The sequence below is a fragment of the Etheostoma cragini genome, chromosome 1 (genome assembly GCF_013103735.1).
Source record: "Etheostoma cragini isolate CJK2018 chromosome 1, CSU_Ecrag_1.0, whole genome shotgun sequence".
Classification (NCBI taxonomy): Eukaryota; Metazoa; Chordata; class Actinopteri; order Perciformes; family Percidae; genus Etheostoma; species Etheostoma cragini.
Genome location: NC_048407.1, coordinates 23617390 through 23644315, shown reverse-complemented (window position 1 = coordinate 23644315; position 26926 = coordinate 23617390). Strand labels below are relative to the sequence as shown.

At 38.5% G+C, this 26926-nt stretch overlaps 1 protein-coding gene across 1 annotated transcript in view; it reads right to left on the bottom strand.

Annotated features, from left to right (window-relative positions):
- Window positions 1-6059: 6059 nt before the first annotated feature.
- smyd3 (SET and MYND domain containing 3) overlaps window positions 6060-26926 on the bottom strand; it is a 67864-nt gene continuing 46997 nt past the window's right edge. The window contains exons 6-12 of the mRNA XM_034877008.1: window positions 22705-22772; window positions 17619-17721; window positions 16891-17001; window positions 14553-14640; window positions 13564-13738; window positions 7474-7582; window positions 6060-7212 (exon numbers count right to left, since the gene is read on the bottom strand). Coding sequence (XP_034732899.1) covers window positions 7096-7212; window positions 7474-7582; window positions 13564-13738; window positions 14553-14640; window positions 16891-17001; window positions 17619-17721; window positions 22705-22772 — 771 coding nt within the window. The 3' untranslated portion in view covers window positions 6060-7095. The remainder of the gene's footprint in view (window positions 7213-7473; window positions 7583-13563; window positions 13739-14552; window positions 14641-16890; window positions 17002-17618; window positions 17722-22704; window positions 22773-26926) is intronic.

Here is a 26926-nt window from a genome sequence, read left to right as displayed (position 1 = left end):
AAAAAACTCCTAAAGAAGGACATCACATTGGATGACTGGAAAGTTGGAAGGAGGGATACAGGGATGGACTCACCACTCGATCCTGCATGTTATATCCTTATGTCTCCTCCTGATGTAAGTAGGCAGAAGGACAGACGGACGGAGAGATGGAGGGATAAAAGGAATGGAGATATATAGAGATATTTAACAGACCAACAGACAGATGAGTCCCAGAATTTTTTTCTTTGGGCTTGACAACAACCTCAAAAACATTGAACAGCATCAAATGAGCGGGCCACTTTGCATCAGATATATATAGCTGGCCCAAGAGGCAGAGAGAACAACTACACTGCTTAGACACCTCTTAAAGTCAAACATTTAAGAAATGTATGGAGAGAAAAGGAGTGGATAGAGGATCAAAAACTGCCATTTTTTAAACAAAGAAGATTAAAAAAAGAGGTGCAGGGGAGGAGAAGAACAACTTCTCATCTTCTATCATTTTAGAAGAGCACTTTTTAGAGTTTAATTTTGGGCCATTGGCTGTAAATAATCTGCCGACTACAGCATGGCCTGGTGTTGTGCAGTTAATTAAAAGAGACTGACCAAGAGAAAGACAGAAGGACAAAGAAAAATGATTTAGATAAGTGCCTTGTGAACATTTCATTTCAAATACCGAGACCAATTCTCTTTCTCTCTGAATTTGTGTACATGCAGTACGTTTGGTGCTACCATATAAAAAAGACCACAAAAGATCAGTGTTCTTAGAAACTCTTTGAATTTATAGCCATTTTTTGAATGTGATGTTTAACTGTGGGTCAATGTTTCACTATATCATATACAAGCCAATGCTGTACGTTTGAATGGTCTTTGGTACACTGATGAGAGATGAGACTAAATTTAAACTAACAGTTAAACATGACCTACAGAACATGGAGACTTACACCAAGTCCACCTTTAAAACAACAGCATGTTGCAAGGACCAAAAAACTATTAGAAAGATGTACATTACTTTTCCAGGACACAGAGTTATGTGTATTTAAACCAAGAAATACAATGCTGGTTAATTGTGCTGTTGTATTTAACTTGACCCACAAGTAGAGCACATGTGAGTTTTGACCTTCTGGGGACCGGATGTTTCCCCTGAAACAGGTGATGGCTTTTTCATGTTCACAAAGCAATGAAACGTCTGAGTCACACAGGAATGGAAATGAAAATGTTTTTTCTCTGATCCTTCTTAAGTAAATTGATCGATTGACTTGACTGTCTGTTATTTGTATCTGTGTTGTTCTGCTCTATTCTAAAAGAAACTGAATGATTTGTCAATGTGTGTGTTTTATATTAAGGTATCCTTTTTATTTAAGTACAATGGGGCCATGTAGGGACTATGCTAGTAAGAGACAAAAATAGAATATCTAGATATTCAACAGTTATTCAACAGTAAATTGTGAGGAAGACACAGGCATGGGATAAATCCATTGATACAGTGTTAAAATGTCCTATTTTTAAGGCCTGTATTATTGAAACAAACAAATTTAAACTGGAAATACTATGTATGTGGGACTACAATTATGGTTGTGGGCTATTTAAATAGTTCCAGTATTGTCTTTTATGAAAATGACGGACCTTATAAAAGGAACAATTAAAAAACTATAGATTTTATAAAGGAATGAAATAGGACTAAAGAAAAGAAAAGGATGATGACCAAATTAAGAGGCGTAGATCTCTGCCTGGTTCCATTTGTTTTTGGAGAAATAGCAACAGGATTTGTTATTATCATCATCTATGGTGCTTGAGATGTTTATGATCTAAATGTTTGTACAAATATAAATATATGAAAGAGCCTGTTTCCCTCTGAAATACAGAACAATACCCTTCCAATGCTTCTTCTACATTGCCGTCATCACGTATGTTGTTCACCACCCTTCTCCCTCTGAATGGCTCTCGCCCAGCAAGCACAGAGCATTCTGGGAGGTCCTGTTGGTTGTCTGAGAGGTAAAACAAGGAATAGACACCTGACTGTAATGATATTGGTATAATTTGTCAAAAGCATTGTAGTGCTAAATTTACTTTAATTATCCTAATAGAACAGAATCACATAAACAGTTAATGATTTGAATTGTGGTGATGATCTCATGGCTGTAAAGAGGCACCACTGTACCAATCATTTATGGCCTTGTGGTGTACACCTGCAGAGACAGCCACAAGTTAATCTGGTGGGAAATTACCTTAGAAACTTAGATGCTTTTGACAGACTGGACCTAAGAAGCCTTTTCCCACAGGAGGTGGGCAAACTAGCCCTGCGAGACCTCCTGCCGCGTCATGTTTTTATCTCCCAGTTTACTGTGCCTGTCATGAATGAAGGTTTATTTATTTGCGCTCCGGAGAGCAGTCGCTTATTATTGTTCTTATTTATTTACACCTTATGATCTTAAAAGTTACTATGCATTTAAGAAAAAAATAACTGTACATACTTGCCCATATCATATATAAATATATATACTGTACACATATCATAAATACACTCATCTTTATTTTATATATACAGTATGTTCTGTTGATTTCCTTTGCTCCTGTTACTATTGGGGATTTGAGTGTGTTTCCTAAAATATTCACATCCAGGGTAGCTACGTAGTTATAGACAAGAACTTAAAAATGATTTTACTTTTCTTTTTTTTTTATACACGTGATGAAGAAAACTGTTGTTTTAAGGGAAATGACAGTTTATTCTACATTATTAAAGACCTTGTGCAATTAGCAGTGGATGTTTCGGGAACCCCAACCTATGGATGATCTAATTTGCCTGTACTTGTTCCCAGATTTACAGATTTAAGATGCTATGTGTGAGATTTCGTGTCACTGCCAAAATCTACTGTGGTACCGCTTAATTCTAGCAATTATTGTGACAAACAAGCCTAAGGTTTTGGTGGCTCCATATTGTTTTATAGCTAACATAACAACCTTTCACAAATGAGGGTTTCTGTTTCCTCAGAGGCAACCGTGCTAAAGGGACGCACTCTTTGTCAGGTGCTTTAAATAATGTGATTCACAAAATGTTTTTTCAGGTTGTAGGGCATAACATTTATGTATGTGTTTGCTCGAGCATTTGAGAATTAGAATGTGTTATCTGGAAACCTGACACATAGCATCTTTAAGTTTTTAAGCAGTATTGTGTGTTAAAGTCTGGGTCAGACCACATTTGACAGCAACAGATTATATCAGTAGCAGTAAGAAAATTTTAGTTTGGATCAGTTGTGAGGCACTGAAAAGTATCTACGTAACTGGATAAAACTAATGTGTGTCAGTTAAATGTATCAATTTGTTAAGAATTAAAACAAATTATTTCCTATGAGAATTACCCAGCATTACCACACATGCTCAGTGCAAACCGGGGAATGTAATGTAATGTTTCTGAGAAATGTGGTCTGACACATTGTGTTGATGGAGGCGCAAGATTGTAGGGATGTAAATAAAGAAATGTATTGAAAGAGTTTCACATCTGATTCTTCATTCTTTAAAATAGAATAGTCAACAAAGTACGGCATTGGGTCCATCCCAAACCCAATGGAATGCCCACATTTGGAAAAATGACAATGTCCAAAATGACATATACTCATACAAAAATGAGCATAACTCTCCTAAGGACTGCTGGTATTGAACCTTAAAACATAATAGTCCTATTGGCTAATGAATTCAAGTTAGTTAAAAAAAAAAAGTAAATTTAGTGGAGCATTTTGGGGAAAACAAAATAAACCTCCTAAAACTCAAAGAAAGGTAGACTCTTAGATTGTGTGCCTGTTAGATATCAACTAGTTTTGTACTGTGTGTGTGTGTGAGAAAGAGAGAGTATACCTTTACAGCTGTAGGCAGCTTCCTAGATGACATATTGCCCTGTTGAGCCTGCTTTGATCACCCACGCAGCAGGAAACAGGAAAGAGATGAAGGAAGGAATAGTAGGCAGAGGGAGAGAATAGATGAGAGAAAAGAAGAGAATAAAGGTAGCAAAAGGGAAATGTGGGGAAAGGAGGTGACAAGTGAGAAAGAATAGGAATAAGGGATTACAATTCAGAAGAGTGGGAGAAGAGAGAGAAAGAGAGAAAAAGAGAGAGAGAGAGAAAGAGAGAGAGAGAGAGAGGGGGGGGGGTGGAAGAGCTGAAAGGTGCAGGAAAGATCAGATGGGTGAGGTTAGGGAGGACAAAACAGGGAGACAAGTGGTTAACTGGAATGGATTTATGATAAATGTTAACACCACCAAAGTATGGGCTAAATCTAAATGTTAACCTGATGATGGAGCTAGATGAAAAGTCAAAATAACCAAAGTGATTACAATTCATCCTGAAGGGAACGTGAATGGCAATCCATCCAATAGTTGTTTAGACATTTCCCTCGAAACCACAAATGTCAACCACAATAATTAATGGCAATAATCCAGTCCGGAGCAAAGTGATTGATGGGCCGACTGATGAACAGAAACCTCACTAGAGCTACTCCACTACCCTGGCTAAAATCACTAGAAAAGAAAAAAGCAATTTTCATACTGTAGTTAATTTAAATTGGGTCCAGGAAACTGCAATAGAGGCAGTTACTCTTTAGCTCAATAGTCCTCTGGTTTAAAGAACCTGATGTGTTTATAAAAAAGCCCAATCAAAGATGAAGGGTGGAAAAGATGAGGAGATGGGAAACATGGAGGTTAACATGGAGATATGGTTTTGACTAGTTTTTTTTTTTTTTAATCTAAAGTAAGACTACTCAGAAATATATGGTAATATCCATTAACTCCTTATCATTAAACCCTGAAACACAGGAAGATAATCAAGAAGCCAAGGATACAATCTAGCGTCTCTGGCTGTTAATACAACTTGGAAAAGCAGCATCTCCTTGTGTAAGGAACGAGCAGATGAAAAGGGAGTAGAGAAAGTCAACCGCCAACTGGTGGTTTTGACCTATTATAGGCTAAGTGTGTAATTTTGTGAAGTGGTATATTGATGTGTTAAATTTAACAATTTGACGCACTGATTAAAAAATACTTAATGAAACCTTAAACAGAATTTGAAAACAGATTTTTTTTTGGCATTGGATTTGGAATACAGATTGTGGAATAAGGGCAAAACAGGGAAAACATGAAGATACAGAGGAAGTGAGATATAAAGTGAGAGACGATGTGCATGGGGAGATACATGAAGAAGGAATGCCCGCGACATGAGAGTAAAAATTTAAAATGTTGGAGAGCAAACGGCAGAAGGGTGAGTGAATAACGATGAGATAATGCCACTTGGTGTCACTTCAGCGATTGGCTCAGGCTGCCGGCAATGACACAAAGTGAATATAATTTAAAACCTTAAGGGAGTCAGAGACAGAAAACGGGAAAGAGAGAGACAGTGTAGGAAGAGTATTGTACAGAAGGACAGACTCTTCCACAGACCATTCAATCCACCAGATTCATTACGGCACGACTCCATTCAATATTCAAGATAAAATTAATGAAAGCCTTTCTCTATAAAAGCAATACATTGATAAAACATATACATATTCAATACGTTTATGCTGAATAACAGTGAACAGAGCATAATGGACTGCTGAATAATCCAGGCCGGATGAAGGATTTGTGGAAAAGCAAAACCTTTTAGAAACATAAATATCAAACATAATATGACTCTAATCCTCCCATAGCCCATAGAAATACAAACACACACAGGGTGTCCCTCTCAGAGGATATGCTGTCATCAGTTTGCAGAGGGTAGACTTTTGGGATTAACATGGGAAGTAAATGTGTGTGTGTGTGTGTAACCACCACATGGAATCACCCCATTCCATTACAGACACACTCAGGGATTAACTTGTAACACAAAAAAACAGGGATTAACATGGGAAGTGTGTGTGATGGATATGTGTAGAGGAAAGATGGGAAGGAAGACGTTTTGAAAACTTGACTTTAGTAAAACAACACATGCACGCTCACAGACACACACTGTGGTCACGAGATCAGCCATCTAGATTGTATGTGAAGATTAAAAGCAGGAGACAGGCTAGTTAAATTCTCTCTCACACACACACACACACACACACACACACACACCCACGCAAATAAACTGAACGGAGAAAAATAGGAATATTTCTATGTATCTTTAGGTGCAGAATAAAAAAATAATACATTGTGTTAATTAGTAGGCATATTTTTAACTGTGGACAAAGCCAGGCTGCTTTCCAAACTTCCAGTCTTTACAGCATGCTAAGCTTGGCTAATTACTTCCCAGCTCTAGCTCTGTAGCCATGCACAAATATGATATTCATATTAATCTCACTCTTAAAAAAGAATGCAAATATCAGCAAGTACAAAATGTTAAATTATTCCTTTAGAGGGATTTTTAGTGGATCAAGTAGACAACACTCCAGTTACTGTGCCAGGATCATAATACTCCAATCCTATACTAAAGTTAATGACCTGCAAAATTTCAAAAAACAGACATTCCCATCAGCCTCAGATTTACTTTCCGTTTAGAGCTAATAAGCAAATATTAGCATGCTAAACTAGCTTACAGTTCAAAGCACTACTGTGTCTATAGTAGGTACCGCCTCACAGAGCCACTAGTGTGGCTGTAGACGTTTATCTTGTTTAACTGGGTGTAACAAATCTTAACTAATATAATCCATTTTTACAAAATGCTCAATTAAATTGAAAGCAAGACAATCCTGCTAGAAAAAGAAAAATCAGTCGGTGAATATACTGATTTCAATTCCATACATTCATCAGATGTAAGTATAAACACAGTAGGCAAAATGTATATTTCTCTACCTTCTGTTTCTCTAATTTCTCCAAAATCTGATTATTGGGGTTGATTGATACACTAAAATATCAAGGGACTGGTAAGGTTGTGTTGGGATGTGTTGTGGTTGTGTGTCTCCGTCTTGTTGTGGCAAGGTTTGACAGGAACATCAGGGACCATGACAGAAATAAGTCCTGGATTTTGACGCGTTATCCCTGATGATGTCTGCTACGCTAGTATTTTTTTACTACTGTACTTGAATTTTGTCAAATAAAACTAAATACTGTATGAAAAGGAAAGTAAAATGTACAGTGTTGAGTCCAGTAGAAGTTTTTTTTTTCTTTGCGCTCGTGTCTCATTGCTTGCTGGATGACTGTTGAACCATCTCGGTACGACATTCCTCCATCCTCATCAACAGATCGGTGGTCATGGGGTGATGGTCACCGTGGGTGGACTTTATGACCTGATAGGCCTGGGAAAGTTGAAATGAACAAGGATAACGAGTCGGCATTCCTGGTATTACTAGAACAATGTAGGTTGGTACTGTAGTTTAACCAGGATGTAACTCTTCAAAATTGAATAGATGTATAAAAAAAAAAGGAAAATTTTTAATATTATATTAATATTATTTGAATGTTACCAGTCTGATCACATATTTCTTACATGTCTCCAGAACTCAGCATTAACTGTTATTTACAAATTCTCCTCTTTGTAACTATTTTATCCTTCATACCTGTTTGAATGTGTCCAAAGCGTCCTCAATACGTTCCAGGTAATGTTGCAGCTTTCCAACTCTCATCAGCTGGACCCCATGGACCGGATGGGGATCAGGGTAGTATTGGCTTTAGAAAGGAGATAGAAATGGAAGATGGAGAGACATGTGTGAAATATGATGTTTTCTGTTGGCTTGGTGCAACTTTAGATGTCTCAATCTAATGAGAATAATTATTGTTGTTTTTACTCCTATTATGCTGTTGTTGATGTATTGTTATTGCAATTCTTATTCCCCCGTGCTGTCTGCAGAAAAGATTTTTGTAAAACAAAACAGACCTACATTAAATCATACATCTTACATTGTATTACATCAGAGAATCTTTAGTAATGTATAAACACTTCATGGATCTATTAATTTTCTACCACATATTTAGGCCCAGGTCAAGTCGGCAGGCTAAACCAGGTATCCTGGAGAATCCATCATCATTTACTGCCAAAAATGCAGCTTTCAACAGCTCTCCCTCTGGTTATACACCACTGGATGGCTTTGATCAACGGTCCTGTCACCCCAAATTGCCCTGAGTAGTCCCACACAAGACGCCCAGAGGGACATAACAAAACAACATGTAGGCTGGCTTGCCAAACTTTCTCTACATCTCCAGTATCCTCACAAGAGCTGGTCCGGTGTTGCATGACGAGAAATAATTCCACATCAGTCCTTTAATCTGAGGTTCAACAATCTTCCTCAGTCTCCCATCTAACATCTTGGCATAGTTGCACCGATCATTGTTTTATTTTTTTATAAATAGGTACCACCACAGGCATGTTTAACTTCCACATGACATGAAAAAATTTAAGATCTTTAACTGTTTCTAGGCAGCCACATTAAGATAAAGTCCACTCCTAAATGAAAATGTGGCATCACTTTGAAAAAATAAACACTTTTCCATTCGCTTAATTTGCCCTCTGTCACTCTGAGATTCAATTTCCAATGATGTCCCCAAAAGGAAACTTTTTAAACATCTGTTTTCTCTAAAAAGATACATTTCTCCATTTGTTAATATCACTTCAATAGCTGCAAAATGGGAATATCAAGCAGACAAACTGACCAACACATATATTATAGAAGATCAATACTTGGCGCCTGTGTTTTGACACAATATTGCCACTGAAAATTTTGCAATACTATGCTTTATCAATTTCCCCCCCAACCCTACTGCATATACAAGTATGAGTGTGAGAAAGGAACTGTCTTAACAGCAAGAAGAAAAAAAAAAATATATATTTAAGTATGTGCAAGTGTCCATTATGGATGTCTCCAGTATACTTGCCTCAACCTGTGTGTGTTTGTGTGTGTGTGTGCGCGCACACATGCATATCCGTCTAAAGTATGCACTTATTGGAAAGTTTAAGTATTCTTCTAACTACATGCTCTGGATACAATTTATTCTATTTTGATTTCTAACAGTTACTGTTTCGGTTTTCCATTTCCAGGGTTTTTTCTTTTGTCTTTTACCATGCTTGAAGATCCGGGGGACTTGTCACTTACTTCAGTGCTGTTAAGCTGACCATTTTAAATACAGTATGTATCTGTCCCTAGCATTGATCTTGAGGTTTGTAATAATTCCCAAAAGATTTCCACGTGGGACTGGAACTGTAATGTCAAGAATATACATATGTAATACCGCAATTTTTGTTTTACATGTTTGTGTGTCTAAGTTTCCACTTTATATTAATTATTAAGCATCCTAGACTTTTCAATGAATTCCTGTAAGTATTCATTACTTCAACAGACAGGCAGACAACTCAATACTGCACAAACTCCCATCATAGATACCCAAAACAAACATATAGAAAAAAGTCAAACAAACGGTTTATTCTTACCACTTGTACTGTATGTACTAGTTCTGTGCACTGTGTATGTGTATGCATGGATATACTGCTTATTATCTCTTTAACATACAGTACTGCCTATATAAATGTAAAACACTTGTGCTGTCAAACAATTAAAATATTTTATCGCGATTAATCACATTAATTACATAGTTAACTTGTAATTAATTACACATTTTTATCTATTCTAAATGTCCCTTGATTTCTTTTTGTCCCATTATTTTTTTTCTTATTTTAACGCTCTTATCAACATGGAAAAGTGGATTGGCTTGCTTTGTGCAAATGTTTTTTTAAATTAAAAACAACATTGGCGTTTAGCTTACTGCAGTGTTGAATTTCACACGTAACATTCTCACTTGGAGCAAAAAATGTTTCACAGTGTAACATTGTCCATTAATAAAAGGGTGAAAAATTACTTTGACAAGGGGGGGGGGGGGGGGGGGGCGGACAGCATCAGTTGTGAGCTTGGCCATCAAGTGGTATTTCAGACTGGACGTGCTGCAATGATTGCTCAGTTCAAAACGACAAAACACAAAGATCCCTTTGGTCTTGTCAACGGAACCATTTGGCAACGTTTAAAAAGTAAACTTTCCATGCAGAATGTTATTGCCATTCAATTTGTCGTCTCGCGCTCGCCATCTCCTTAAAACGTAACGTTACTACTCAATGGCCGGCCAGCGTGCCTGTTGTTTTGTCTCCAGTCTAGCTAGATCTGGTGTGGTGTTGTAGTTTTTCTAACGTTACTAGTTGTTGCAACAGCATGTGAAAAAACTACCAAGTTTGCAAGGCGCAAAAGAACGTCAATCTTGCAATAAAAAAATCGGTTAAAATGGTTTTGCACTTAACTGACAGTACTAATAAACACTCATGCTTTTGAAAGATCATTCACACACAAAGAGCTGGGATAGTCCTTATCCTGCAAAGACCAATTCACACCAGGGACTTTTAGGAAGCAGCTTTGTTGTAAGTAAACACTGGAGCTCTCAAAACAGTCATTTACCTGACTCTACCTCTTTTCTTCTTTATCCCACTTCTCTAATCTCTCCTTCCTTCCCCCACTTGTTTATATGTGCTTTGTGTTCTGCTAGCTGCAGTGATTGAAGTGGGTGACGTTGGTTGCTCGCTTCTTTCTTTCCTCTGCTGCGGTCTACTAATTCCTCTCTTCCACCGCCCTCTTACTGTACGTCTCCCCTCTGTTTCATGTTCCTTCGCGCTGTAAAATAACATTTAATTGCTCGCTGACATAGCCTATTAATACAACAATTTCAATTTCTTGTCCACACACACACGCATGCAAACACACACACCTGTAAATCACAGACAGATACACGCCTGCATTTAGCATTGATGTAGAGTATGAGCATGCACACAAAAATAAGATTAGTTTGAATCTATTTCACTCGCAGATTTTGCTTCTCAAGCAAATTCAATCACATGTATACCGAAACTGCACTGCATCTGCCACTGTATTAACAAAGCATTAATCTTAAGTTGTTTTTAAAGAAAATCTTTTTTCTGAAGTGAAATCAAAGTTAATGAACTTGTTGTGGCCACAGTCATTTAAAACTCTTTTACTTCTTTGATCATTTTCCAGCAGTTTTCACTCACAGGAAGTTTAAAGACTAAATCAACAACATTAGTCTTCCATGAATAACAGCAAGTCACATTCTTGATTTAATTACAAAGCCAGTGATTCAAGCTGCCACGACATACACATCAGCAGCCACACACAGCAACACCAAACTCCAATTATATTTCCTCTTTGCATGTAAAATCACACAGCAATTAAATTAATTTCATTAACTTGCTGTCTCCTGAATCCCCCCCCCTCCTGAGAGTAAATTGAAGGGAAATATGGTCTTGCCGTATGCCGCTAGTTGGAAAGCCATAGCTCTCGGCTATGAGTAAGAGGAGGAACAAGAAGGAGAAATTAGTTGGGGAAAAGTGTAGCGTTTCCAAGCAAATGCTGTGGAACTAATGAGGCTCTTGTTTGGAACAAAAGATCCATGGCCTGCTGAGGGAAACAAGGAATATCTTACTAACAAAGAAGAACAAAAACATGGATGAAAGATCAGCTGTGAGTATTCTCCTTAATTGTATTTTGTTTTCTGTCCAGTACAACAGTAATTCCAGTCCAATATTTCCATAGATTAGCAACTTTAGAATTGCCACACTTTTGCTTTAAAAAAAGAACATTTACATTAGGTTTAAATCACAGTTTAACTATTTAGGAGACCTGTTCCTGGAATCCAGATAAAAGCCTTAACATTGCAGGATAGTCTATAAAGCCACAACCTAACACAGTACTCTGAAACTTGGCTCCTAACTTCTTTGACTCATGCAAGATTGCATATGTTTGTTAGCTGTGAGCACTTCAACAGAAGAGAGATGCTCCCTTCTCTTTGTTTCCTTTTAATAATTAAAGTGTAAATGTACCCGAGAACGCATTTTCTTTTAAGTGCTCATATTATGCTAATTTTCAGCTTTATAAAATTGTATTTAGAGGTTGTACCAGAATGGGTTTAAATGGTTTAATTTTCAATAAACACCATATTTCGTTCTCTGCCCTCTGTTTAGCTACCGAGTGAGGCATCTCTCTTCTATTCCATATTTGTTGGGAGTCGCACATGCGCAAGGACAACAAGCCATTAAGTAGCAGCGCATGACGGCGTGCCATGCTAGCAGCTAGGCGTGCATTGTAACGTGTGTTACAAAGTGATGCACTTTTGTCATGGAAGTAAAGGCTGGACTACAATAGAGCTGTTTAGAGCAGTTGATGAACAGTGTTTTCTGTTGGAGATGGTAAGTCCCTATGGGATGGGGACCTTGGGCCTTTTCGCTTTTGTAAACCTTTAAAAAAAAACAATATGACACAATAATGGAAAGGGAAAAGCCAGAAAGCCTAATATGAGCACTTTGAGTATGTTTCTTCAATTTTGTTTATAACATTTGTTAATCATCTTACAACCCCTCATGTTTATCTTGCAACCCCTTGAATCTACATTTACAATACATTTCAATGTCGATTTTAAAATCCAAACATCAACAGATAACACCTCAGGGGCATTCAGCAACCAGACTATACATTTCAAATCAGCTAAGGAAAAATCTGCCACTACAAGCAAACTAACAGTTTGTGGTTTCCAAAGCAGTACAGAATTGACATGTTGGTAAATATTATTTTCTCACCTTCTTTTCGTAAAATTGTGTTTTTCTACTTCAATTAGACTTCGTATTTCCTATGCTAGCACAACCAAATTCATGAAGACTGACAGCATGGGTGCACTTCACCAATCCACCAAGGCCATCGGCAGTTTTATCTGGGTGAAAATACTTTAAAGTAAACAAAAATCGGGGCTAATGAATGATGTGTTATCGGATTAGTGCATAGACTCGCCAATACCCAATCCAGCATTTAAGGCAGTATTAGAGGCATTAATACTGTTACTGGAATCAGAATACTCTACGTTAGGGGAAAAACACAACACTTAGCAACAAAATGCATCCAAAGAGGCAAAATAAATCAAACATATCTGTTTTGGTGCTTTACTTAGAGTGCGAGATGTCACAAAAATACATGAATGCAACATCATGAATGCATGTGTATGTGTGTGTGAACATACATATAACAATAAAATATGTGCAGCATGGAGACATTCAATAAACCAGGCGTGTACAGCCTGCAGCAGATGTGTATTGCTCGCACACAGGCACAGAGAAAAACCCTCTCTACACTGTACATCACAAACTAAACAGAGAAACTGAAAAAAGACCTGCAGAGAGAATGAAAGAAGAAAGGAATACAGAATGAAGGGAAAGACAGGAGAAAAAGAGATAGAGAACTCCTGCAGCTAGCTTTGCCATCTGAAGAGCCCAGAGGAAGATAGGAGATGAATATGTTAAATCTTCCTCCTACAGTATTCTCACTTTCTCACTGCTGTCTCCTAAATGTTTTTTTCTTTTTCATTGTTGTCCCCCTGCCGTGCCAAACTAATGATTAGTGCATTCATAAAGACCCTTTTTGTGTCCACTTTCCTACTGTTATAGCTCACTCTTCAGTGGGCCAACGAGTCATCTCCTCACTGTTGACACTGAGTCACTGCTTTCAGTGCTCGTTCTCCACTTCAAACTTAAAAATAAGCATATAACGCATTATACATTATCTCAACAGATCAGTATGACATACCAAGTTTTTCACACAATCATACTGACTCACCTGTAGACTTGAAGTGTTTTCTCCCCATATTCCGCAGCCTCCTCCCAGTGTCCCAGGTGAATGCAAGCATCTAGAGCCATGTCTGTCATTTGGAGTTTGTAAAGATTTTGATTGGGCACATCACTGCCGACAGTCGATAATAGACGACTACAACCCTGTAATAGTGCTTGCCAATCTAGATGTTCACTTAAGGAAAAGCAACATTAAAACTGGACGCCCGCAAAGTGTGAAAATTAAAGCTGCACATCCATATCTTCTAAGTGAAATCTAACGTATGTATGAACACTACTTGGTATAGATGACAAAAATCGATGAACTCTTTTTTCATTTATACTCTATCACTATGCATTTCTGAAGTAACCATACTAAAATATCTAGAAAAAAATCTGATTATGTCCAATAAAATATATACCTTAGGCTGGCCACAATAAAAGGCTACTCTAAAATGTGTGTTTTACTGTATGGGGGGGGGGGGGGGGGGGGGGGGGGGGTAATCTGGTATTAGGGTTAGGGTTCAGCACTGAAGAAAACACCTCTCTAAAGTGCCAAACGCCATTGAATAACAGCATTTGCCAATTCAGGTCGGATACAACGACGGGCTGCGGTTAGGTCGAAAGACAGAGAGAGCGAGAGCGAGCACCATAACACCAGATACTCGTACTCCTTGTTAGTTTTTGTGAGGTCAAATGAAGGACAATGCAGTCTTTTTGAATAAGAATTGTTGCTAGTGTTTTGGTCAAACAAGCCTATTTTGAGGTATGAAGTGTTTTAGTGGTTTGAGTGAGTTTTGGTGGCGAGATCAGCTGTTTGGCCAAGATGTGTTGGTAATGCAGTAAGAAGAGTTATAAATAAGTGGCTTCAGTATTGGCCGAAGCTTAATAAGTAAGCGAACGGAATAAAATAATCATTATCCCACAATACGGTACATGATAAACGACAACAATGCTCAGTGTCCACTGGCTTCAGTGAATCTTGGAGGTAAAGGATACCCAACTCTGCTTTCAGTCCTTCAAGTCTGGGTAGAGCCTCCTTCAGTGGGCGCCATGTCGATTCTTTCCCTGACAGCATGAGTCCGTCCTAGGAAAAACAGGAGAAAGACAGCCTGAACATCCACACTGACAAATAGATTAATGTGTAAACAAACACATTAATGTCCATACTTGACATGCAAGCAGGCACACACATTCATTATGAGGAGTGATTTGGGTGATCATCCAAAACAGACAGAATTGAATGAGTTTATGAACGTTCATCAGAGTGTTAACATTAAAAATATGTATACAGTTTCTCATCCCGGCGTAGCGACAGCTTAAGTCAACCATAGATATTACAGCAAATGCAGTCTGCTGCTAGTATGTGAGAAGTTGAGTGACAGATTTACATAGTATTGCATAGGACCTGTTGCTTAAATAGCAATTCAGAAGAATTCCCATCATGTATTGTGTTTTCAATGTCCTCAATTGCAAGGAAAGACAGACACACACACGCGTGGTAGAGAAAGATTGAAGTGTCATATATGGCATATGGAAAACAATGCTAAAGGCAGAAGTCAAGGCAGAGAAAAATGAGAGGGAAACAGAGAAAAGAAACATTGAGAGAGAGAGACCGTGGGATACTTGAAGGAAAAAACTGAGTGGATTGAGATGGATGGAAAAGAAAACTGCTGCTGAAAGACAAGATATTTCCCATTTTTCAGTAGGTGGTCAGAGAGATAGAGAGAGAGGAGTGAAGAGGTGAAGCGTGACAGAGAGAAAGACAGCTAGAGATAAGACAGAATGTGAGACTGAAGGAGGTAAAGGAGTAGAGGACAGGAAAGGGTACAGTGTAACACGTCATGCACAGATAGACAGCTGAGAGTGGCTTTGCACAGTGTGTGTGTGAGAGAGAGAGAGAGAGAGAGAGAGAGAGAGAGAGAGAGAGAGAGAGAGAGAGAGAGAGAGAGAGAGAGAGAGAGAGAGAGAGAGAGAGAGAGAGAGAGCGCGAACATGTCTGTGTGTTTGAACTTCTGGTCTTTGTGTTTCACACATTTCATGCACTAACATTTTTCAAGTTAAAAGAAATTTGGGTTACGAATGGATTAGGGAAGACCTTCCTACAGAACAAGGTGCGTGTGCGTGAGTGTGCGCGTGTGTGTGTGTGTGTGACCTGAGAGTATCTGTGGTACGCAGTATTCTGTAAAAGGCGAAAAGAAACGCCATAATTTGATATTACAGTCCTCTTGCAGCTCTCCCGGCTAAACTATTAGCAACATTTTCTCTCCATCTCTGAATTTGCCAATATTGGCACGTGTTTATTTGCGTTTATTGTCAGATTCTCCATTTAGAAGTCTGCCTTCTATTTTCTGTTGCTTTGCTGTGTAGGCAGTTCCAATGCTAGAATAGCAACTGTATCAGCCTTTCATTATCTGCTTAAGGAACATGCATGCACACCTGTATTTGTAGAACAGCCATTTCAAAAGTCCTCTCTCTGAAATAACTTGCAACTGGCCAAAAGTCTCCCGTCACAGGCTAGATTTTTCCAAAGCTTGAAAACAGAACCACTGAGGAGGTGCAGAAGTGTTTTTGCAGACTACTTGAAGAACAATATGCTACATTTTTATTTCTAGGTAATTTTTGTCCATTGGCGCCAAAAAAAACTGCCTACCAACTACACACCAATGATCCAATCATAGGTTCAGGCAGTTAAGCATGAACATTAGTTAAGATAACAAACATACTCTCATTTTTTGGTCAGAATATTGATGGAACGTTTAGCCATTTAAACCTCCATACAGGAATTTTATTGCATCATATTGTGACATATCAGTGACACAATGCATTTCACTACAATGTTTTTGGCAGAGTAAGCTTCTAGAATGCCACCTCCATTGTTTCACCATGAATAAGCAAGGATCCTGTCTGTGCTCTGAGTCATGCTAAAAGAAATGTCAAGTGATACATCTACTTCTGGGAAAATATCTTTGTACTATGGTCAGGCTGCACTATAAATAATCTCTCAAAGCAGTATATATGAACGTTTATACCTCAGTGCAATGAAAAGAGCTGTGGAATATGGGAAGAAAACTGACACTGTATATGGAGAAGTGTAATAAGACATTTTTAGATAATGCTCGAGAACAAGAACATTAATAAGATGCTTTGGTAAGACACATCCTAATTTGGATAAATGCCTAACTTTGAGTATTGCCCACAGTTGGATCATTATGTGCATGTAAATGTAGTCATTTGCATAATTTATGTTTGGAAATGAATGATAATTACGTAAATATTCGAAAAAACCTTGAAAAATCAGCAGCGAATCTAACAATGTCTTTTGTGTGGGTCTTACTTTGTCTTGAGAGTTGCAATGCTGGCAGTGGCATGTAAAATGGTACTGGTCTTCCAGCTGTCTCTGTCGATCTTCCGTCAATGACAAAGTCTCAATGTAACTTATAGTAAGCTGAAAACAGAAAGAAGGGTTTAGTCTACCTTTTTGCTTCTTTACTTTGCCATATTTGCTATACTATGGAAAGTAGTAAAATGCAGTTCAGTGCAGAAAGAGAAATAATTTGGAATCTAAATTGTGTAGATTGTGTATGGTGGAATAAGAGATCCTGTAGGAGTAAAGTATGTGTGTGTATATCTTCCAGATGGCTTGGATGCATCTCATTACACAGTCAGGAGGGATGGTGAAGTATGGAAAATGAGGGAAGACATTGCCAAGTGTCATACTGTTTGTATTGCAGTTATATTTCACTTGCCTATACTTTTGAGGCTTACTTTATTAACATTGGTTTTATTGTACTTCTATTAACATTTATCAATACTAATACACTAAATTCACACAATATTCACTTTGATTTTATGTCCATGTAAAATATGTTTTTTAGTTTCAGATTACATATAAAGCAAAAACAGCTTTAGGCATTGGCTCCTCAGTAGCAGATTAAAACATTCAATAAATATTGCTCATAACATCAACATTAAAAAAAGCCTTACTGTTTTATAAAATCCGAGTCATAATCCATGTTGCTGTGAAGCTAAAGTGTGTGAGTATTTTATTTTTCTTGCTCATACCTCATCTTCGGGGTTGATATCTTGAACAGCTCTGAGCTGCAGTTTTGTTCCCACAAACACCATCACACAGTTTGGCCTACAGTCATGGTTTAGCAGAGATAAACTGGGAGAGAGCAAACAAGATGATGATGGGCAGGAGGGATGGGGAAGAGTGAAGGTAAAAAAAAAGAAAGAGAGGCAAAGAGGGAGGAGAGAAGGGAGCATGAATCAAGCAAAGATGAGACGGAAGAAAGACAAAGAGAGAATGACGGGAGTAAAGGGAAAGAGAGAAAATTGCATGTGTGATTAAATGTTTAACTTTCAAACACTTCCAAGCAAACAAAAAGACAGAGAGCACATGGTTGCAGTTGAGAAATTAAAACTAGAGCCTCATCCTGCTGAGCCACCAACTGCCACATGTCCAACTGTTCAGGGGGTTCTCTAATCACTAAGACCAATGTTGAGTGAAATAATAATTTGTTCCAACATATTCATGAGAGAAAATAAAACACGTGTTGAGTGACACATCTCTCTTAAAGATCACCATCCATCTATCAGAAAGTTTAGTGTAACAGCTTTGGGATACCATATATGTTTTATCCCTGTACCCAGTGCTGTTAAGGGGGTTCAATATCATCTGGCACCACGGCTTCTCATAATGTGATTCCTGCACATATAAGTCAAGACTGAGTAGGGTTGCAATGGTAAGATATTTTCACAGTATGATAACGTCTCAGAAAATATCAGTTTCACACAATTATTATTATTATTATTATCATTATTATCAGTTACAATGATCCTTAAATAAATGAAAAACTTTACTTGAAACCATTTTTTTAGTATTTGTAAAAAGTATCCCTTTTGAAAAGAGAAATAAAATGTGTTTTCATTACAGTAGAAGCAAATGCAGACAGTATGCTTTATACCATGGTATACCATAAAGATTTAGTGCTCAAATGAACCTTAGACAAAAAGTTGCACACGCATGGACACACAAATGCTGATAATTCCCTGCACAGTGTGACAAAATTAGTACTCTGCTTCTGTCATAAAAGATGTCACTCGTCATTTCTTTCGGTTTCTCTATCTCTCTGATTTACACAAATAAATCAGGAAACCAGGGGTATTTCTGTCACAACAAAGACTCGTATTTAAAATAGATACAGCCAATCCTCTCGACAAACCTAACGCACATTGACTGACATTGTCGGCATCATAACATTGATGCGAAATATGATTGTTTTTATTTACACGTTATATGACTTTACTTGGTCTCATGAAAATCTAAAAAAAACAGAATTTTGGGACAAACCTGTTGAAGTATGATGTTTTTCCCACATCATAATGACATAAGAAAATTATTGGGGGCAAGATGTACAGCACCCTAGGGCAGTTTTGTCTATATCGTCACCCGGTCGAGTGAACCTTACAAACCACAGCCTCTAAAATGATCATACAGTTATCATACATTCATTGAGTTTAATCAACACATCTAATCTTTATAACTTTTATGAAAGTACAAATTAGATGTATTAGATGCACCCGTGAGCAATGATGGAAATACTTGGAGAGGCGTGATTAGGAGGAAAGGCCTCCCTGATCTAAACCAGTAGTGGTTGTCTGGACTTCTGTGCTAGTCATGGATTGTCTTTAACAAACATAATGTTCAAACACAGGGATGCTCATAAGTGTACTTGGTACCAGAAGACCCTAGGCCGAAGGTCAATAAATATAAAAATGGGAGGTGCTGCGGGAATATGGGGTGAGGGGGTCCCTGCTCAGGGCCATCCAATCTCTGTATGACCAAAGAGAGAGCTGTGTCTGGGTTCCTGGCAATAAGTCGGACTTGTTTCAGATCAGGGTCTCCGCCAGGGCTGCGCTTTGTCACCAATCCTGTTTGTAGTATTTATGGACAGGATATCGAGGTGCAGTCGGGGTGGGGAGGGTTTGCAGTTCGTTGGTCTGGGGATCTCATTGCTGCTTTTTACGGATGTGGTGGTCCTGATGGCATCATCAGCCTGTGACCTTCAGCACTCACTGGATCGGTTCACAGTGAGTGTGAAGCAGCTGGGATGAGGATCAGCACCTCTAAATCTGAGGTCATGGATTTCAGCGAGTCTTCTTAAGGTAGTTAAGTGAAAGAGTTTAGGGGAAGGAGATTAAATACCTTGGGATCTTATTTAGGGAGTGAGGGGACAATGAAGCGGGAGATTGATTGGAGAATTGGCGTAACGGGTGCGCTATTACATTCAATTTATTGCATCGTTGTGACAAAAAAGAGAGCTGAGCCAGAAGGCAAAGCTCTCAATCTACATGTGGGTTTTTGTTCCTATTCTCAACAACGGTCATGAAGGCTGGGTCATGACCAAAAGAACAAGATCCAGGGTACAAGCGGCCGAAATGGGTTTCCTCAGGAGGGTGGCTGGTGTCTCCCTTAGAGATAGGGTGAGAAGCTCAGTCATCGGTGAAGAACTCGGAGTAGAGCCAATGCTACTTCACGTCGAAAGGAGCCCGTTGAGGTGGTTTTGGGATCTGGTAAGGATGCCTCCTGGGCGCCTCCCTCAGGAGGTGTTCCAGGCACGTCCAGCTGGGAGGAGGCCTCGGGGAAGACCCAGGACTAGGTGGAGGGATTATATCTCCAACATGGCCTGAGAACGCCTCAGGATCCCCCAGTCAGAGCTGGTTGATGTAGCTCGGGAAAGGGAAGCTTGGTGTCCCTTGCTGGAGCTGCTGCCCCCTATACCGGATCAGCAGATGAAGATGGATGGAACTAAAACTAAAGACATAAAAACTAAAAACATGTAACTTTACTGAAAAGTGCTGATTTTACTTTATTGTAACGTCTGTGTTCGATGTGTATTTTTTTCGTGATGATTCTCTAATTGTGGATATTGTGATTAAAAACGAGTGTTTTTTTTATTTTTATTAAAACTATTTACAAACGTCACTTACCCAGCAATAGACATGTACTGCCACTGCACACATGGCTGGGAAAAAATACTGAAGAGGTTTGTTTGTTTTTATGAACCCCTTGATTACTGCTGTTCTCATTTGTCATATTTATAAAGCAAAACAATCTGTGCAAAAGATAAAGACTGTGTGTGCGTGTGTGTGTGTGGGTGTGTGTGTATTGAGCATTTGTTAAACTATCAGTAACCCCCTGGCTTTGTTCTATAGTGAAGAAGTTGCAGGTTGAATATCAAATAGAAATCAAGCCCTCCTAACGATGCTTTTATCTGATGGAGAGAAACTCATTAGCATACAAATTAGATTAATTAACTAAACCCCATCTCAAATTAACAATATCTGCTCACAATAACAGAAACTAGCTGTTGCTAAACACAGCAGGATAGAGAGCCAAATACTGCACGAGAATAGAGAGTAGATTCATTGATCAATAATTGATTATATTTAATGAAAGAGAGGGTTAAATACTTTCTTCTTTGTCCTGTGCTGCATCTTTCATTTTCAGAAAGAGATTATCTGTGTCTGTGTTGTGCAGAAGTGTTTCACTACCATTATTGCTGCAGACCAATTAAATGGCACTATAGATTAAACAAGTGAATGTAGTGCAAAACTTTTACACAATAGTTACAGAAAAGACAGAACCTAAATAAGTCGAGGCTCACCAGCATGCAATCAGTGACTGATATTCAGTATATTTAGATATTGTAAGAGCTGTGTTTCAAATACATTATTTTGTAATGTAAAACCTCTGAAACCGCATTCACACCATAGTGTTATATTCTCCGGTGAATTGAGACAAATAAAACTCTTAGTTGAAAGAGACAAAAAAAAAACTTGTCGGACACCTTTCAGCTATGTGCAATCAAACATGTCTCAAGTGTTTCTATCATATTGTTAACTCATCTCTTCTATCGGTTTTCATTTAAGTACTTCCCTGTGACGATTTGGCTGTGGTTTCACATGGATTTATGTTACTCTGAGTTGATATCCAGTATAATACAGTGGCACATTACGAACCCACAGTGAAATATTTGGGTCCAGATGAAGAATTTAGGGAATGGGATTTTACATCATATTTTCAATAGGCTGAATAGCAGAGAGGAAGAAAGAGAAGGACAGAGAGGAGGATGAGCTTGGTGTTGACAGAGAAGAGAATGAGAGAAGCAGCATAGGAGGAAAAGCATTTTTGACTTACAGTAGAAAAAGAAAAATGAAAGTGATGGCAGAGGTGTGACCTCACCAGAGCAATCCCCGTCTCTTTATAAAACCCAGTGGTTACTAGGCAACCCAAAAAATGAATAGGCGGGGGACTATCCGGCGAACAAGCCCATCATTTATGGATGAGTTACAACACAAATCGCAGACACACACACACTGACGCAGCGTTTGGCTGAGCTTTGGTAAAGCCACTGTGACCATCTGACATCTCAACCGGCTAGATATACTGGCTGAGATACCTGCTGTGTGTGCTTGTGTGTGTTTGCTTGTGTGTGTGTGTGTGTGTGTGTGTGCGTGTCTAACAACATGTGGAACGACAGGCCAAATCCCACCCCATTCACCAGGACTCAATATGGGGATTACAGTGCATACCGCCTTGGTCTGTGAGTGTGAGTGAGTGAGTGAGTGAGTGAGTGAGTGTGTGTATGTGTTAGTGTTTCACTCCCACATGCCACACAAGAATTAAGAGTCAAACTCGTTTCTCCATGCGTTCTCGCTTCTCGCTGCGTCCCCCCCAACTTTCCCAAACAGCGTTATAATATTCTGTCAACATTCATTTTCAAGTTTTCGCCTCACAAAAACAAAAACAAAATTCACTTCCTTTCCTCCCTTCTACCTCGTACTTCAAAGAACTGTCAGGAAAATAGTGAGGGGGGTGGGGAGGGTTTTTGAAAGTGAGCTGGTAAAGGATGGATGGGTGCGGTTGGTTGGGGTGGGGTGATCTAGCAGGTAATTCAAGAGCAATGTTTAAATTTTTGTGGCATCTTTAGTGTACAAGTGACAAAGAGAGACACCATCTAACAATGATTATTTAGCCAGATTGGAATGATGTTTTTTAAATAGGTAAGCTTCACACATTGCCCTTTTGTTTCTCTGTGTGTTTGTGTATGTGTGTGTGTGTGTGTGTGCGTGCGTGCGTTACCTAGGATACAGCCCAACTCCAATCTCTTGCAGCTCTCCGTCACTGATGGTGAAACAATTACATGTCACCTAAAGGAAAGAGAGAGGATAAAAAAAGAGTGATGATTTGTAAAATTGCCTCAGGGAACCAAAAAACACCTTTCATATGTTTTGAACATTTATACATATCTTTGGAAGCTGCAAAACCCCACTAGCAATGCAACTGAAATATGACATGCAAGTTTTTTTTTGCTTTGGGATGCAAGGGATTTGATTGTGTGAAAGGACCACCTGGTTTATCTTTAAAAGGAAAATAAAAGCCTTTTGAAAGAAAATACACTTTTCATCAACTGAGTGAACAGAATGTTGCATCAGTGATCATGTGCAGTGATTTTTAACAGAGTGAAAATGTATCGTTTCCCACAGGGCCTGTGAATCTTGTTGACATCTTACAGTAAAATACTTAATGTTATGGTCTGAATGGAAACCATATATAGTGGGGCTCGAAAGTTTGGGCACCCCAGGTAAAAATATGTATTAATGTGCATAAAGAAGCCAAGAAATGATATCTCTAAATCTCAAACGACAGATTAGACATTTATATATTATGTCACAGAAAGTTAGATTTTATTTTCAATCATTCACACTTTCAAAATGACAGAAAACAAAAAAATGGCGTCTGCAAAAGTTTGGGCACCCTGCAGAGTTTATAGCATGCACCGCCATCTTTGGAAAGCTGAGACCTGACAGTGTCATGGATTGTTCTCAATCATCGTCTGGAAAGACCAGGGGATGTCACTTTTATGGTTTTAAATGCCCAAACTCATCTGACCTTGCCCCAACAATCAGCACCATGGCTTCTTCTAAGCAGTTGTTTAGAAAACTAAAACTGAAAATAGCTGACGCCCTTAAAGAAGGAGAAGGCTAGAAGAAGATAGAAAAGCGTTTTCAGATGCCAATCTCCTCTGTTCGTTATGTAATTAAGAACTGGCGGTCATCAGGAACAGTGGAAGTTAAAGCAGATCTGGAAGACCAAGAAAAATATCACACAGAACGGCTCGCAGGATTGTGAGAAAAGCAAGTCAAAACCAACGTTTGACTGCACGATCCATCCAGAAAGGCCAGGCAGACACTGGAGTTGTGGTACACCATCCCACTATAAAGAGATACTTGTACAAATATGGTCTTAAAGAGTCATCAGTTGAAAACCTCTTCTACGTCCTCACCACAAAAAACAGCGTTTGAAGTTTGCAAATGAACATATAGACAAGCCTGATGTTTGTGGAAACAAGTTCTGTGGACCGATGACGTTAAAATATAACTTTTAGGCCGGAGTAAGCAAAGGATTTAATGAAAAGAACCTCTGTCCAACTGTTAAGCATGGGGGAGGATCAATCATGCTTTGGGGTTGTATTGCAGCCAGTGGCACAAGGAACATTTCAAGAGTAGGAGGAAAAATGGATTCAATAAAATGTCAGCAAATTTTGGACGCTAACTTGATGCCATCTGTGAAAAAGCTGAAGTTAAAGAGAGGATGGCTTCTACAAATGGACAATGATCCTAAACACACCTCAAAATTCACGGTGGATCAAGAGGTGTAAACTAAAGGTTTTGCCATGGCCTTCACAATCTCCTTACAACAACATAATTGAAAATCTATGGAACTGGAAGAGTTTTGGAAGGAAGAATGGGTGAAGATACCTCAAACAAGAATTGAAAGACTCTTGGCTGTCTCCAAGAAGCGTTCACAAGCTGTGATACTTGCCAAAGGGGGCAGTACAAGGTCTCTGCAGGGTGAACAAACCTTTGCAGACGCCATTTTTTTTTTTTTTTTGTTATTTTGAAAGTGTAAATCATGGAAATAAAATCTAACTTTTTGTGACGTATTACACATATTTATAATCTTTCATTTGATGCCTTTTGGAGATTTTTTTCATCTTTTCTTGGCTTTTTTATGCACATTCATACACATTTTTACCTGGGGTGCCAAAACTTTTCAAGCCCCACTGTAGGCTACCCATGAGCATTAATACATAGAGGCAGGAAGAAGTATTTTAAACCAGCATTTATTAATTATTATTGCAGAGATGGGGTTTGGGGCTGGGTCTGTGGGACTGTTTCTGTAGGATGTAAATGGACTGTTCTTATATAGTGCTATTCTAGTCTCAAAGACTACTCCAAGCGCTTTTACATAGTACAGGAACCATTCAGCATTTACACACATTCATACACTGTGGCCCAGGCTGCCGTACACGCTGCCACCTGCTTATCAGATAAACACTCACACACATTTCCACTCCGATACGCAGCAACGGGAGCAACTCAGGGTTCAGTGTCTTGCCCAAGGACACTTTGATAATTCAATAATAATTAATAAAGGCTGGTTTAAAGTACTTCTTCCTGCCTCTATGTAGTAATGCTCATGGGTAGCTTAAATAGGTTCCATTCAGACCTTAACATGAAGTATTTTACTGTAAGATGTCATCAAGATTCAACTAGACCTTTTTACCTGGCTATACCCATTGTTTAGATCTGTTGTGGTATTAATGCAAATTAGCACATATGTAATTAGATTATGCACCATTGGCCATGTTCAACAATTTCAAAACACTTGTAATACATTTTTTGTTTGTCATGATGTGAGTAATCAACTCAGTAATTTTCATGGCAATACCTATTTCTGACAGTGTAAACTGAAGGGTGCTATTTTAAAAGGCCTTTCAAAACCACCCTTAATCTAGGAATATTATAGTTGAATATGAGCATAAAAATCAGTAAAATTATTTTTCCCACATCTTTTATCACAGAGCTTTGACCAAATAAAGATTGCAATGTGGTTTTGATGGTTATCAGTTATTACAAACAGCCTACTAAAACTAGTGCCATGTCAATCTAAACAAACACTAAATCTAACTTTATTCTAAAAATCTAAATACTGGATATTCTTTAACAATCGTGTGTATAAACCCCCCACAACGCTCTAGGGTGGTCTGGATGATTTTAAGGACACATTTCAGGAAAAATTGAATGAAAGAGTCTGAGCTTTCAGGAGACAGAGGAGAGATTTCAAACAAGGGAGAGAGATGGTTTGTTTCTTTCAACTAACAGAGGCGGTGCAGAGATGGTTTGAATAACAAATCCAGAAGAAATTGTTTAAAAGACAAAGACAGAGAGAGATGATGAAAGGGATAACAGCGATAAACACACTAAAACATAAAATAAGTTAAAGTAGTGAAAGCTAAAAAAAAAATGACAGAACAGAAAAGAGTCTTTGATGTGTCAATTACCGAGCTAGTGCTGGTAAACAAGTGTGCTTGTGTGTGTGTCGTGGGCATGGTGTGTATGTCTGCATGGGATAGAAGTAGATAAATAATTGTAACTTTAGTAACATTAGTATTCAGACTGTCAGATGAAGAGGCAGACAGAGATATGCAGAAAGGGAGGGGAAGATTTAAAGGGAGCCACAGACTGCTGTTCCCCATCCTGCTGATACTCACACCAGAGTCAGGACTTAAAGCAAAATGATTGGATTCAAATCTGCAGCGGTAATGAACCCCAAGAGTGTCAGGTCTCTTAGGGAAATCCCAATTTATTAATTATAAATATGATGTGATTACATAGAAAAGTCATTGAGATACCCACACTCTTAATTAGTGAAACTCCATGGATGATACTTTTGTCTCAGAAATAAATCATAAGCCCTCAGGGAAAAGACAACTTTCTTCATCTCAGACACACACACACACACACACACACACACACACACACACACACACACACACACACACACACACACACACACACACACACACACACACACACACACACACACACACACACACACACACTGGTATTTCAGTTGCTCTCATAGTTATCCATCATCTCTGCCATAAAGCATGCATTAAAGTGGGGGAGACAAAACATATAATACGGAAATATGTTTTATACAAATCACAATTCATCAAAACACTTAAGGGCTTTCATGAGATTTTTATAAAGAAGTTGTCACAAGCAGCAGGAACACACATGGATGGTTTAAATGAGAAACATTTTCTTCATTTCTTTGTGGCCCAAAAATGTCTAGGAATAAATCTGGTTCCTTTGCTGTCATTAATAAGTTAAAGCCAAAACAAAAAATTGTTTAATTGATTAGTCTTTCTGAGTACGCTTTCAGAGAAAAATCCGTTCCTTAGTTCCAGCTTCTCAAATGTGAGGATTTGTTGCTTTTCTTTGTCTTGTTAGCG